The sequence below is a fragment of the Cotesia typhae genome, unplaced genomic scaffold, assembly GCF_013202065.1.
Source record: "Cotesia typhae breed Kobodo isofemale line unplaced genomic scaffold, CoteBio_Ctyphae contig_83, whole genome shotgun sequence".
In the NCBI taxonomy this organism is placed as follows: domain Eukaryota; kingdom Metazoa; phylum Arthropoda; class Insecta; order Hymenoptera; family Braconidae; genus Cotesia; species Cotesia typhae.
In genome coordinates, this window is record NW_027423769.1 from 2,047,898 (window position 1) to 2,063,748 (window position 15,851).

The 15,851-nt window shown below is 27.7% G+C and overlaps 1 protein-coding gene across 1 annotated transcript; it reads right to left on the reverse strand.

Annotated features, from left to right (window-relative positions):
• Positions 1 to 93: 93 nt before the first annotated feature.
• Positions 94 to 5,222, reverse strand: Sas-4 (spindle assembly abnormal 4). The gene is made up of 4 exons (XM_074252131.1): positions 5,045 to 5,222; positions 1,376 to 4,911; positions 310 to 505; positions 94 to 246 (listed from the first exon to the last, which is right to left on the reverse strand). Exons 2-4 carry the CDS (start codon positions 4,861 to 4,863, stop codon positions 109 to 111), a joined length of 3,822 nt encoding a protein of 1,273 aa, XP_074108232.1. The 5' UTR covers positions 4,864 to 4,911; positions 5,045 to 5,222; the 3' UTR covers positions 94 to 108.
• Between the last annotated feature and the right edge of the window lie 10,629 nt (positions 5,223 to 15,851).

The following is a 15,851-nucleotide window of genomic DNA, read 5'->3' on the forward strand; positions in this document are numbered from 1 at the left end:
TTACTGTTTTTTTTTCTTTTTTTTCTTTTTTTCATATTAATAAATATTAATTATTTTTTCTAAAATACTTATCAATTTTTTACAGTATTTGGATCACTGCTTAAAAAATTAATTCTCAGGATGATGGGAATCAAATAAAAGATGCCCATCCCTATCTTTAATACGAATTCGTCCGTTGGCATATCGAGTTTCTTGCGTTCCATCATTATAAACAAATTTAACTGTTCCATCTGGATATTCACGTCGCTAAAAAAAAAAAAATCATACAGTTAATTTTTTATTAAAAATATTTTATTTATTTAATGATACCTTGTGGTCAGCAGTGTGTATTTCACGTTGTCCATTTGGGAGTGAAAGTATTTTATCGCCATTTGGAAATGTTTCAGCAATAGTGCCATCAGGTAATGCCCATTTAGTAATACCATCCGGTTGCATCAGCCGAATTGAACCATCCGGAAACGAGACTTCGATTATACCATCCTTAGTTCTCCTCTCTTGCTGACCGCTTGAATTTAATTGATTTAAATTAATAAATTATCATAATAAATTAATTATTGTTAATTAAAAGCATATGAAACATTAAAAAGGCACAAATTCAGGTGAGGAGACGAAATTTTTCTTGTTCTCTCAATTGTAGACTGTTACAATCATCAAGAGCTTTCATTTAAGTACCCACATCAATTTTTCATATATTTTTCATGTATATTACATATATAATATATATATATATATATATATATATATATATATATATATATATATATATATATATATATATAAAATATATGAAAAATTGATGTGGGTACTTAAATGAAAGGTCTCGATGAGTGTAACATCAGAATGAGCTTATATCGTTAAAAATATCATCAATGGACAAAATACAACGTCATTGTTTTATTATTCACATTTTTTGAGATATAAGCTCATCCTGATGTTAGATTCATCAAGAGCTTTCATTCGAGTACCCACATGCATTTTTGATATATTTTTCATATATACATATATATATATATATATATATATATATATATATATATATATATATATATATATATATATATATATATATATATATATATATATATATATATATATATATATATATATATATATATATATATAATATATGAAATATATGAAAAATTGATGTGGGTACTCAAATGAAAGGTCTCGATGAGTGTAACTCCAGGATGAGCTTATATATTCAAAAATGTCAATAGTTTACGAGATACAAGGTCATTTTTTAATTATGTATCTAGAGATAGAGCATATTCTAATGCAGCCTAAATAAAAATAAATCAGCTATAAAAATTTTGCTTATTGATTTAGATAAAATTTTTCTCTAAGAAAAAAAAAAAAAAAAACAAATACTCACTCAGGGAACTCCATAATTTCAAAACCATCAGGAAAAGTAGTCTGCCAAGTTTTAGTAGCAGCATAGAAATACCTAACACAACCATCAGGAAGTGTTTCCCTTACATCTCCATTATAATAGATCATCTTGGAGGTATTGCTATCAGGAAAAACCTTCTTAACATTTCCATTGGGATACCAGTACTCCAAATGACCATCTGGATGAAGAACTTCCCGGACACTTTGCTTTGTAGGGACAGAAATTTTTTCCTTCGTCGTTAAATCAGACAAACGGCTAACTTGAATCGAATCCGGACAGGGCGTAGCATTGTCGGTTGGTCTAGGCAGGGGGATTTTTTCCACGCGAGGTGAAATATCTGACTCGTTGTCATCAACAAACTTAGTTTGATTGATCCGTCTGTCTGCGACATAATTCGGCGTTTGTTTCGCTTGTATACAAAGTCCACCATTGACTTCTGGACTTCTCGTAGAAGATTCGTGGGAATATTTCGGTGAATAGCTAACTGGGACTCTGCTTTCAACGCACAATTCCTGTTGAACTTGTCTGGATTCCTGGACATCAGTTCCTTTAGAAGCAGGCTGTGAATACTGGGTTGTCGTTGGATTTATCACTTCACGGACAAACTGCTGGTAAGATCCATGAGGCAATTGCAGATCTTCACCAATCAATCTTGGAATCCGTTTATTGATCTCATTTTTTTCAACAGTGCTTTTTAACTCTACACTGGTCTGTGTAGCTTGATTAGAATGTCCAGAAAAATTATCTTGAACAATTTTACTTTTTCTGTAAGTTGGTGTCAATATTTTTGGCTTTTCCGGAATTTTAACAAAATTATCAGGAATATTTTCAATGTCCTCGTCGTAATATTCACCAGCAGCTTCTTTTATTAAATTTTTATAAAGCTCACGTTTCTTCTCCACATCTTCAGCTGCTGCAGTCGTTTCAATCAAATTTCTATTAAAATTAAAATTAGAATTTAAAATTTTATCCGGTGAATATTTAACACCTACCGCTTCAGGCTCCAGCTCATGTTCTTTTTTCCTTAAATTATTTTCCACCTGATCATCAAAATTAATTTTTTTCACCTCCGTTTTATTCGACTGTCCAGAAGAATTTTTCGCTTGCAATACAACAGAAGGTTTTTTTAATCTGCTTTGTCGGTTTTCTTGAAACTTAGAAATTTCTTGCTTAAATTTTCCATTCTCCATCTGCAAAACCCGAATCTGGCTGCGTTGTCTAGCTTGCTCAGTCAGCCACAAATTTTCTTTATCACTAAAATTATCCTTAAGCTCAGCCAGCTGATCCTTGAGCCTGTCGATTTCCTGGCGGTCCTGTTTTGCCTGAATACTTTTTTCTCTGGCGTCTCTGAGTCTATTTTCAAGAGCAGCTTTCTCACGAGCCATACGTCTTTTTTCTTCTTGAAGATTATTTTCAGCCTCCATTTGTTCTCTTCTTAAATTATCCTCCTTCTCCTTTAATTCTTTCTCCCAATCACGTCGCTCTTGGTTTAATTTCTGACGCTGCTCAGACAAAGCTGCATTTTCTTTCCTAAAAATTTCTATCTCTCGTTCTAATTCCAACAGCCGATTTTTTAAAAGCTCTGACTTTAAAATTAGGTCATTTTTTTCTTCATCTAATTTATTAAATTCTTCTTCATTTAATTTATTAAATTCTTCATTATTTTCATTACAATTTCTTAAAACATCTACAGAATTTTTAATTTCCGTAATAGTATCATCTTTACCATCCACAGTGCTTTCTGTTTCATTAAAAATAGATTGCTCATCATCTGTACTCTCGTAAACTCCATCTCTATCTCTGTTATTCATCCCATTAATCTGCTGCTGAATTTTCTCAAAATTTCTCGTCAAAATTTCAAGCTCCGACGACTCAACACTAGAATCATCAGTCCAATTTTTATCATCAACAAACGAGTCCCTTGAAATAGTCGAAGTGTCAGTTAACCCGATCATTTTATACTCATTGTACTCCGAAAATCTAACATGCATGCTCCCATCATCATCGCCATTATTTTCAACTTGTCTCAAATTTTTATCCTCAGTCAAGGGTACGAACCTTTGACAATCCTCGTAATTTTTTTCCGACTCTGTATCAGTTTCTGTCGCAGTCTCTACCATTTTTTCTCCATCAAAATTCCCATCCAATCGCCCAAGGTGGTGCCTTCTTTCCGTAAAATTAGTCTTAGGAGTGCTAGAAATATTATTATCAATAGAACTTTCATTAACAAAAGGCCCAGAATTCCATTTAGGTTTATCAACAGCTGATTGAAGCCTGTTAGACTTCAAAGAGTGCACCAATTCATCAATTTCATCATCAATAATTTTACTTTTACGTGCTTGCGATCCCGATTTCCTCATCACCAAATTCTTGCGTATGCTTTTTAATTTAAGCGGAGTAGATTGCTGTAAAAAAGCAACAACTGCGCTGGATGTTGAACAGAAGCTTGAATTTTCAGCTTTTTCTTCCAACAATTCAAACATTTTAGTTTCTAACTTTGAGGAATCAAGATCTGATCCAATAAATTCATCATTGCTAATTTTTTTCGTAACTGAAATTGATTTCAGAGCTGTATTTTTACCAGAAATAATTGAAGGCTTTGTCAAAGGTGAAATTGATCTTTGTATTTTATTTTTCGGCAACGGGAGATTTTTTAAATTAAGTTTCTGCTGTGCAACTTTAGGAAGGGGATAATTGCGCCGTGAAATTCCGCTATTTTTATTAATTTTAGTAATTTTTTCTTTCGGCCTTTGATTAATTTCTCTATTAACAGCAGGCGACTTGCTTTTAACAACAGGCGGGAGAAATTTAGCACGAGATTTGGAAATTTTTTCTGTATTCGGAGTTTTGTTCATTCTAAAACGAGCCAATCCTTCGCCTTTTCGTAAAAAAGGCTGCTTTTTAATATTACTCCGAAGAATTATTCCAGAATTGTCCCCCAGAGCGTCAGAGTCTTTTAATTTTTCTTCTAACAAAGTTTTAAAATCTTTTTTAGGCGAAGGCACTGGCATGTCATCAATACGCACGCCTCCGGTAGAAAATCTCTTTGCAAAAGGCGTAACATGTTTTTCTGCTTCTGCTGACATGTCAAAATTATCTTTTTCTGTCTGATAGCCTTGCCTTTGCCCAGAAAGTTCGTCAGATGATTCAGTTGAATTTATAACAGCTGGTTGTTTTATTTCTGTTATTTGAAAGGATTTGTATTGAGAAGACTCGTCAAGAGCGTCTGACTTGTCGCCAGTCTCTGGGAGAGACTCTAAGTGCTCCTGTATTTTTGTCAGAGACAGCTCGTCCATCAGAGTCACGTCGATGTCGTCCATTGACAAGCCCAGAGCTTCGTACATACGCTTCTGCTCGATGCTCAAGAGATATCGCTGTTCTTGCTGCTGCTTTAATAAACGGTCGTGTTGGTTTATTTGCCACTTACGTAATTCCTGAAGCCGCTCGGCAATTGACGCCTCCAGTGACATTTCTTAACCTCAATTTTTAATCAAGTATTTTACGTTCGGTAATTGTGACTGAAAAATATTAAATACAATTAATAATTATTATAAAATAATTTCAAATTAATTTTATTGTTTTATTTTATTTAATATTGTTATTTTAGAAATTGTCAACACTTATTTATTATTAAATTTAATTATTACATACCAGCTGATGTCAATCTTCGATAAACAATTACTTTTGATTATTTTTAAATAAACACGTGAAATTTAATTTTAAAAAATTTAACAATGACATTATTAATTAATTAATTATTGTTTATATTACTTTTGGCGACAAAATGTACTGTGTTGGTAGAGACAAAAGAAAACGTGCTTTGCTTGGAGTGAATATAAACAAAGAACACAACAAGCCCTCTGGCGGGAAAAATTAAAATTTTTTAAAAAGGAGCAATAATTAATTTTACTATTTCAATTGTTGGTAAGAAAATTTTTACCAATTGAGTTTATTTGAAAAATTTTAATTAAAATTAAGTGAAATAATTTGAAAAAATTTACTTTTTTACATGAAAAAAATAAAATTATACTGCATAACCTCCCATATTATACTCAGTGATGACACTGAAGTTAGCAGACGTGTAAAAATCTTTGATTTTTTCTTTTAATTAAATTAAAACTGAAAAAATTTTTTTTTTAAATTCCACTTGTAGTTTTTCAAGTTTTTTACATGTGAAATTTTTTTTTTTTTTTCAACTGTTTAATTTAAATTTCTTTAATAAAAAATTTATAAAAATTTTGAAATGTCTAAATAAAGCTAACTTTATTTTTATTACTTATTCCGAAAAAATATCCCGCGTAATTTAAATTATACTCAGTAGAATCTTGGATTATATAATTTTTTTGAAAATTGTGATATTCAAATTTTTTCTTTTTTAATTTAGAAATTTATAAATTTTTTTGAAAATTTTTTTAATTTGTGAAAATTTTGATAATCAATTTTTTTTTACCAAAAATTTTTCAACCCCAAATTATTGGACAAATTGTGCTTAATTGCTCCTTAAATATTTTTTATCCATTGCATTGCATTTTTGAAAAATGCATAAAAAAAAAATTAATTATCACAATTTTAACAAACTTTTTAAAAAGGAAAAAATTTTAATAGCACAATTTAAAAAAAAATTGTACATTGTAAAAAATTTTGCGTCATTGCGTCAAAAAATTTTTGCGTTAAATATTTAACACAGTAAAAAAAAATTGTGGACTTAAAAATGTTCTTGGGAAGACTCAGCTTAAATTAAATTATTAATTTAATCTTATTTTTGAAAAATGCAATTCTTTTAATAGAATTTTTATCTTTCCGCTATAAAAATCTCAGTTAAATTAAGTGTCTTATGTAAAGTATCTTATTTTTTATTAGTTGTTGGTTTTCTTTATGTTTCTTATGTCTTAATATTTCTCCTATACATTATATTTTATGAGGAAATTAAAACACATATAGATGTTACAGTATCAACCGCCAAGCTATTAGACTTTGAATTTAAAAATTAATGATCTGGGAAAGAAGAAATATATTTAAAATAATAGTTTTTGATGTTATAAAAAGTAAAAAAATATTAAAATTTTCGTTCTTTTGTAATAAAAATCAATCAAGTGAATTTTAATAATTTTTAATATCAACAATTAAAGCCTATGAATTTTTTAAAATTAATCTTAAAAGCCTATATATATAGTCGATTAGTCAATACACCCAATTTTTTCATAATACACTATTTACCTAAAAATTGAGTTTTGTTTTTATACATGATACGATTAAATGTCGTAGCTCTTTAAATTGTTACATAATAATTTATTTACTTTAGACGTAGATAAAAAAAAACAGTGAGATTTTTTCGCACTAAAATAAAAATTAAGAAACGATAATCCACCTAATCAAGATTATTTTTATGGTTTGTAAACAGGAATCTTAATTTTATTAATGTTTATATTAATTATCAAAATCTCTACTTCAAACTTGATGGAAAAATTTTTTAACGCTCTACAATTAAATTATTTACATAAACTGAGATTTTTATTCTTTAAAATTTTCAATAAAATAATTTAAAAGGTGAAAAAAAAATTTTTTTAAACTCTTTTTAGTTTACTAAAAAACAACCGAAAAAAAGAGTAAAAAATTGAACTTTTTTTTTTGAGGTGTGCCAATATGATTTTTTGATTGTTTTTTTCCCAGAGGGTCTCGGCAGATTCATTTTTACGGTGGCTATTTTGAAAAAAAAAAAATTTTTTTCTATTATATATATATATAATAACCCTAAAAAATTTCAAAATGATTCATTAATTTTTTCCCAATTAAAAAAATCCTGAGAAAAAGGCAAAAATTAAGGTGTTTACTTGTATAAATTAACGACTTAATAACCCTTTGGGAAAGTTTCAAATTTTAGGAAAAATTTGACTTTTAAAAACTCATTAAGTATTTTCTTTACGTAAATATGGATGAACAGACTTTCAAAAAGTCTTATTCAGAATTGTGAAGAGTTTTCAACAGTCGTTTATGAGGATTATTTCGACAAGGGTATTTTTACATTTATCCAATTATCATTTCATTAAAGTGTTTTGTATTTTTTTAAAATGCAAATTTCATAATTAAATGAAATGTCCTCTTAGATTTTCCCAAAAAAATTTTTTTTAAGCTAAAAAAATCAAAATTTCCTTCACAGTAATTTTATTTTTGAAAAATAATTACTGTAAATAAGAAAAATTTTAATTTCTTCAGCTAAGATTTTCAATAAATAAATTTCATCTTAAAAAATTGATTATTTATTTAAAAATAAATTTTTTTTTCTCAATTTAAAATCTGTTTAAATCGGCACAAAAATATTTACTAAACGATTCTCGGGTAAATTTTTCACATAAAAAAATGAAAATTTCCCATCGTTAAATTATTTGATGGGAACTTGACACATTGGTGATGAAATACGTTTTCATGATACCGGTAGTTCTTATTTTTATTTCCAAGAAATACCAAGATGGTCGATCCTCTTTCTCATCGTTTAATATATAAATTTTTTATTTGAAAGACCAAAAAAAAAAATATATATATATTTTAATGTCTGATGTAGTAAGCTTGCTCGAGTATAATGATCCCTCAGATTCCTCACTCAAGCTGAATCATAAAATAGTGGTTAGACCGGTGCAACATCAAACTCCTCCATCAAAAGAACAGCCGTTACAAAAAATATAAAAAGGATAAAAAAGAACAAATATAAAATGACCGCTGCTGCATATTCAAAGGCGGAGTTTACAAAGTTACCTCATCCAATCAGTGTGATCGCTTGATCGTTAAAAAGATCCTGCTCATTCTTTAACACACATATTATTATTTACATCTATATACTACATAAGTTGGGATCCGTCATTTTGCAGGAATAATTTTTTTTTTTTCAATTTCAATATTCACTGTTTAAAATTTTCAGTGGGCGCTCATAAAAAATCCCTCAATACAACTTGATTAGAATTCAGAAAAGGTTATTAAATTTTATAACATTTACTATTCAAAGTCCAGAAGAAAAATTGTATATTTTCCATTCATTGTCATATCTTTTCTTCATGGATATATTTTCGGTCTGATTGATCATCCGGTTTTTGATTTGTAGCAGAGCAGAATTTTTTAGTTTTTTTTTTTAATGTATATTTTTTACTAGCTGTCGATTGTGTGTTTCACTGGGCTTGAGCTAAAATTTCTTTATGAGTACACTGGAAAAAAAAAAAAAAAAAAAAATTGACTGGAGTGTAAATTTTCTTGGCTCAAAAAAATATCAAGGAAGATTTAAAATTTCTTGAATTAAATCAAAGTTTCTTGAGACAAAAAAATTTTTTCTTGCTCCAAAATAACTTTTGTTTTTCTTAAAATTTTCTTGGCGCAAGAAATTTATTTTTTGTGTGTAGAATGATATATATTTTAACTTTACATCTGCATTTCCCTTCAACTACATTTATAAAGATTTTTGTAAACCTGATTTTTTTTTTTGCAAGGATAAACAGTTGTTTATCCTTTTTGTTGAAATTATTTATAAGTTGATTTTAAAAAAGGAAATGATTTTTAGTTTTTTATACTGACATCTCTGTAATCTTAAACAAGATTTTATTGAGCTTGATAATTATAAAATTAGGCAGTCAACAATATAATTATTTATTTATTTATTCAAATTTAAATGCCAAAGCTAAAAGCCAATTTATAATTAATAAATTTTATCTATTAATTTATTGGAGTGGGCTTTTTTTTTTAATTAATTTAAAAAAAAAATTCAAGTGTCAATAATGAGGTTTTTTACCTTAATTGTTTTTAACAGTGTAGATAATTTTTTGAACAGAAATTTTCTTTATTATATTTTTGAAAATAATTATGCTGATGAAAATCACATTTTAAAAATGATCATGAAGAATAACTATAAATAAAGAAAAATTAAAGATCTAATCTAAAACTCCCTAAAAACTCCCGAAAGTACTAAAAAAAAAAAAAAAAAAACTTTTGCACGACTCATGATGCGAAGCTGTATATCTATATATATCCATGTAAAATTAACATGGATGGTGATATATCTATATCTATAGATGGTATGTCTATTTTTTATTCCACCAGGGGCGCCTGTGCATCACTTTCCTAGTACAGCTGTTATTTTAAAAATTTTTTTTTTTTTATTTTGCACTACTCATGTATTTTTTTTTTTTTTAATATTTCATAATTAAATGAGCATTATGAGTCGTGCACTTTTGGATTTTCCAAACTTTTTTTATTTTCTTTTAAATAGACTAAAAAAAAAAAAAAAAAAAAAAAAAAATAAAAACATTTTTTAACAATATACCTACAGGTATATGATCCGCAATTAAAAGAATAAAAATATGATTTGCGATGAAACTGTCAAAGAAATGTGTCGGAAAAAAAAAAAAAAAAAAAAAACATTAAAAGCACCCCCATTTTTTAAAGTTGGTAAAAAAAATTCAAATTTTTAAATATTTCTAAACTTCAAAAATATATCAATGGGATTACACGATGTTATTATCGACAAAGAATTTACGGCGACAACAAAATTCATAATTTCTTAAGGTTAGAGAAGATTTGTCTATTATAAAACATTCACAAATACAATAGAAAAATGTGTGTTCATAAATTACGTAGCTGGGTAGTGCTGGCAAAAACTTCCTAGCTAAGAAATGAGTAACCATTTTTAAGTGTACTGCGGTAATGTCAAAAGTGTCTGTTAAAAAAAAAAAAAAAAAAAAAAGATTGAATGGAAAAAAAAAAGCAGCAATAAAATATTACAGTAAAATTAGGGCCGTGTTTTATAACGGTCCACCATCCCTTTTCCATAACTTTTTTTTTTTCCCCTGACATGCCGGCAAACACACGTTTCTCCGGGATGCAAAAATGACTAAACGTTTGGAGTATTTTTGAAACCACATTATAACAACAATAATAATATTAATTTTATGACTTGAGTAATGACAAACGACGTTAGACCATTTTTATCCCAATGCTACCATCATTTGAAGTGCAATAATTGATTTCAAAATGTACTAGAAGTACTGGAGGACTTGAACAAGAAGAAAAGAGACAGCAATATTTTTCATGTTGTTTTTTTTTCTTCTTCAAGGCGCAAAAATTTCTTTTTCGCAGGTAAAGTTTTAAAGGTTCATTCACGACCTTGAACGGGCCATCTGTAGTATTGAGTAGGCCTTACATTTACATTACATTGGGATGATACTGGAGGCAAAACTATGTGGGTCAAAGGTATGCCTAAGGTCTTGCATCTCAAAAAAAAGAAAAAGACAGAAAATCATAAGGTAAAATAAAATACAACTATCTGTCTATCTATTTTTACTTTATCCCTCATTTTTCGGGTACCGACCATTTTACGGCGGGATTAACAAGAATTCAAAAGAACACACAACGCTGAAGAAAATTTTGAAAAAAGATATATATACATTTTGCAGTATAGAATAAGACACAATAAGTATTTTAGACCCTGTCATATATGTAATAAAGACAATATTTCGTACATTAATAAATTATGACCGTGAAGTACCATTATGGTTTTAATCCTTAGATATATGGATATATTACCGATGACTGGAATATGTTTTCGCTAAATTAACGCTGCAACATTACGCTTGAAGTAAAAAAATAAAAAAATTAGAAAAGTTGAAAAAAGATGAAAAAAAAAAAAAAAAGTAGGAGGTAGTAATAACATTTTAGGAAGATTATCTCGTTAAAGTGCTTTAAGTAAACTGAATACACTGTATAAATACATAAGTACACCTTGTAAAAGGGTTATTTTGCCTCACTGGTCACTGGTATTTGAATATAGCTTCATTTATTATTATTGCACGTCTATTTAGAAGATTAACTGGGATGAAAATTGTCATTATAGCTATACTGGATAACCCATTGTCAGGTGTAATGTTTTTATAGGTATAATTGACTTGCCTCAGTTTAACACTTTCACAGATTTGTCGTGTCGTAAACTTCAATATTTATGTAATTCTTAACGTCAGCGCACTTATTATAAGCCTTTGTGAATGTTTTTTTTTTTTTTTTTTTTTTTTTTTGGAACATCAGAAGCTTCAATTTTTTCAATTTTTTTAGTGTGTTGTATTGTGCTAAGTGACCAAATCCTGATATTATGCTCATCGAGACCTTCCATTTAAATACCCACACGATTTTTTTCATATATTTTATATTTATAATATTTGTCATATTTGTGAAATATATAAAATATATAAAAAAAATCCATGTGGGTACTTAAATGAAAGGTCTCAATGAGTGTAATATCGAGATGAGCTTATATCTTGAAAAATATAATTAGATGACAAAAATACTGATATATAAAAATTTTCAAACTTTTACTAGACCACGTGAGTTAACTTGAAATTTGTTAGTTAATTCATATATATGAGCTTTTAACAAATGATATGCAAAATTATGAGCGCATACATATTACCCCGACGTGTCATTACAGAAATAGAGTTTCTTGTTACACATGAATAATGATTATAACTGTTGAATTATGATGCGCAAACTTGCATAATAACTACGTTCAATATAGAATTTATAACAACTAGCTAAAGTAATGTTTAATTAAATTACCAAATAACAAAATTATCATTTTTTCAAAATTAAATTAAAATATCATGAAAATTTTAATTTTAAAATTTTGTGTAATTTTTTCTGCCCGTGAAATTAAAATAGCAAAATAATGTGGTCGTGTATTTCGATTTGTATATCGAGTGCACATACTATACGATCTTTTATAGTCCCAATAAAAAACTCAAAAAAAAGGTTTTTAACACGAGTACCAGTCCGATCATTAAAGTCCGCGGCCTAGAGGATAAAGAAATCAAAATCCTCGGCAATTAATATATTATTCGTGGTTATTTTATGTAAATGAGCTAACGCTGAATCTTCATCTTCATCCAATTATCATAATGCTCAATTTTTATATTTTATTTCTATTCAGTTTTATTATTTACGATTTTATATACACATGTAAGTATAAATATATATATATATATATATATAAATGTTTTTTTATATATACATACATATAATAGAGCTAAGTCACGGCACGTTTGATCTATGTCGTATTATAAAAACTTAAGATCATGATAAGATGTTCTGTTAAATGTTAAAATATCTCTAACGCAATATATTTTTATTATCACTTTGTTTATAGGAAGAAAAGTTAATTGTGACCTAATTTTTTTTTTTTGCTTTTTTTGTTTTGATTGTTTAGACGTTTTGAGTAAATATTAATTTAGTATCAAGTCGTTAAATAAATCTGTATAATAATAATAGTGATAAAAATTATGAACTATTGTCTTGAAGAACCGAATCGAGCTGCAGTTTATAATAAATTCGCGACAGTTTACGCTTACAATCATTTTTTTATAAATCAGATAATTTTTTAAACTTGCTACTAATCTGTGTATTTTTAGCCACCAAAAGGTCACTTTATTGTGTGTATATATCTAAACATGTATTGACGCGAGAGGGAAGCCCGCCCAGAGGCGGAGCATGTTTAACCGAGAGTTTTGTAAAAAAACATAAATAAAAAAACCCACTAAAATATCACAATAGAATATAATTACATTCGTGTAAGGCAATGTCACATTAGTTATGGCTTCTCCTTCTGTTTTGTAAATATTTTGATCGTTAAGTCAAAATAAACATTATCAATTGATTATTTGACATATCATATAATTATTACGAATTAAATAAGCCGCGCTCTTTTATAAGATGATTGATATATTTTTTTACAATATTTACTGGGATAAAATTTTATTTATTAGGGCGCGATGTTGAGAAAAATAAATTAAAATTTTGTGTATTTTACACAATGAGAAAAAAAAATTATTTTTAAAAAAATGAGCAAAATTTTTATGGTTTCATATCATTCTCATAAATAGTCAATTTATGATGATAAGTATTTAGGCTGCATTCGAAAATGCTCTATCTCTAGATACATAATTAAGAAATTATCTTTTATCTAGTGAACTATTGACATTTTTAAAGATATAAGCTCATCCCGATGTTGCACTCATCGAGACCTTTCATTTGAGTACCCACATCAATTTTTCATATATTTTATATATTTATATATATTATATATATATGTATATATGAAAAATTGATGTGGGTACTCAAATGAAAGCTCTTGATGAGTGTAACATCGGGATGAGTTTATAAATTTAAAAACGTTAATATTTGAGACAACTGGCGAATTTTCATCCAAAATTTTATTTTCTAATCTAAAAAAAAATTTTTTTTTGACAAGAAATTTGCTATGAGAAAAATTTTTATTTCTTCAATTAAAAAATAAAATTGTTTAAAATTCTAAGCAATAGAATTTTTTATTACAATATTGCTCATTTTTTTGAAAATAAATTTTTTATCTAATTGTATGCTTAAAAAACTGTGACAATAATGTATCACCTTGCACATTTTTGTTAAATATAATTTGTTTATACTTGTGGCATTGTTGTGAAAGATGCATTTGTAAGTATCCTATAGAAATGTTGACTGAAGTTATTGTGTGTTTACTAAATGATTCATTACTCCATTGTAAATATTAAATATTCATAAATTTTCATTGATAGTATATGCTCTGGTGAAAACTTTATTGTCTCATAAATTACGTTAGTTGAAAGGTTAAAAGAAAGCGGTTAAGCCGCTTAAGCGGTTTTCTTAGGAATATTCATTCATAATTAGGTTTTTCAAAGTAATTATTAGATTACTAGTATTTAAGCTTTTATATGTTTTAATGCATAATTTAGCTAGTAAAAATATAATAGGAGAGAGAGAAAGCATATTTTAACAGTTTTTGCAATTCTAATGATTTTAATGATCATTAAAAAAAATAATTCTCTTTATAGATGTCATCCTTCCCTTTTAAAGTTGGCTTTTAAGAGATATCACAGTTTATTTTTTTATTTTATAAAAGAATTATTAATTATTACTTTTGAAGCTCACTAAAGGGCTTATTAATTTCTGATTAAAGTAGAAATAATTACTCTAAAGCCAAACTCTCAATGCAAATTTAAATTGTTTATTTTTTTTTTAATTTTTTATCCATAGTGCGCGAATAAAAAATTAAAAGTAAGTTCCTACCATCCAGTCTGAAATTTTCATGTGCCGAAAAGTCTATTCGAGATGATGTCATATTGAAATAAAATCTTTATCATAAAAAATTTTGACTAAACAACATGATGTCTAATATGAATAATTTTTAAATGAATCAGAGGAAGCGGGACATCGGTAAAGAAGCCAATACATCGTTATATAAGTTTGACATCAATTTCCTTAGCATTTTTGTGTATCTATGATTCAGTTGTTTTGTTTTTAGAAAAGATAGTTGGAAAATTATAATTGTAACAACTTGTGTCAAAAATCAAGATTTTTTTTTTTTAAAGAAAAAAAGTGATGACTAAGCTAATATTTCATTGTTCTGTCTTATTCAGATTTTGTTATTGTCATTATTAGCCTTTTGTTAAATTAAAAACAGCAAAAGTCAGACAAATAGATCACAATAAACTTCGACTCAATAACCAGTTGTTTGTTTAAGATGAAATACGACCAATTTAAAGACAATAAAGGAACTTAAGTAAAGAAAAATTAAGATTTTATCTAAAATCGACACCTTCAAAAGAAAGTCAAAACTAATTGATTTTTGACCGAGAAACAACATAAGAACAGGATTATCCGAAGGTGGCTTATTTGAAGAGAGTGAAAAGATAATTTTGCTCCGATCATTATAAAATTTTGCTTCTATTATTATTATGTCAATATAAAATTTATTACTCTGTCGTCGACTAGCAAAAAAAGCATTAGAAAATGCTGGTCTAAAGAAATAGTATCTTTATGTCAATGATTTATAAATTGGAGTTGACCTGATTTGTCATTAGGAGTGGACCAAAAATAAGATTCCTTTGTACCAGTACTGAGTTACGAGTAATGGGAGGTTTGCTACTGTTTAAGCACACTTTTAAAATTTCCATTTCATCTTGTGACTCCAAAATTGTACCGAAAAATTTTTAATTGAATAATAATTACCCTTAAGAGGTACCTTTATTTGATTTATTTTTTTTTTTTTTTGGACAGAAGATTATCATTTTTTATTAAAAATATAATTTTTTAAATAAATTTAATGCATTGAAAATAGTCCGGCGCATCAATCATAAAAATCACTATTAAAAAAAAAAAAAAAAAAAAAAAAGTGAATCTGAAAATAATGAATAACGTGTACGTGAATGGAGTGAGATTATTATCAGAAATTTATCATAATCGGTGTACATATAGAGCAGTAAAGTCGCCATTCTGATGTATGTATAAAACAGCTAAAGACGATTGGTCGAGTCTTTCCGTCAAATTCCCGTAGTGGGGACAGTTAAATTTTAGAGGCGTTACCAGGAGTGGGGAAAATATACCTATAGCTTTCAGTACCTTAGAATTAATAAAGTGGAAG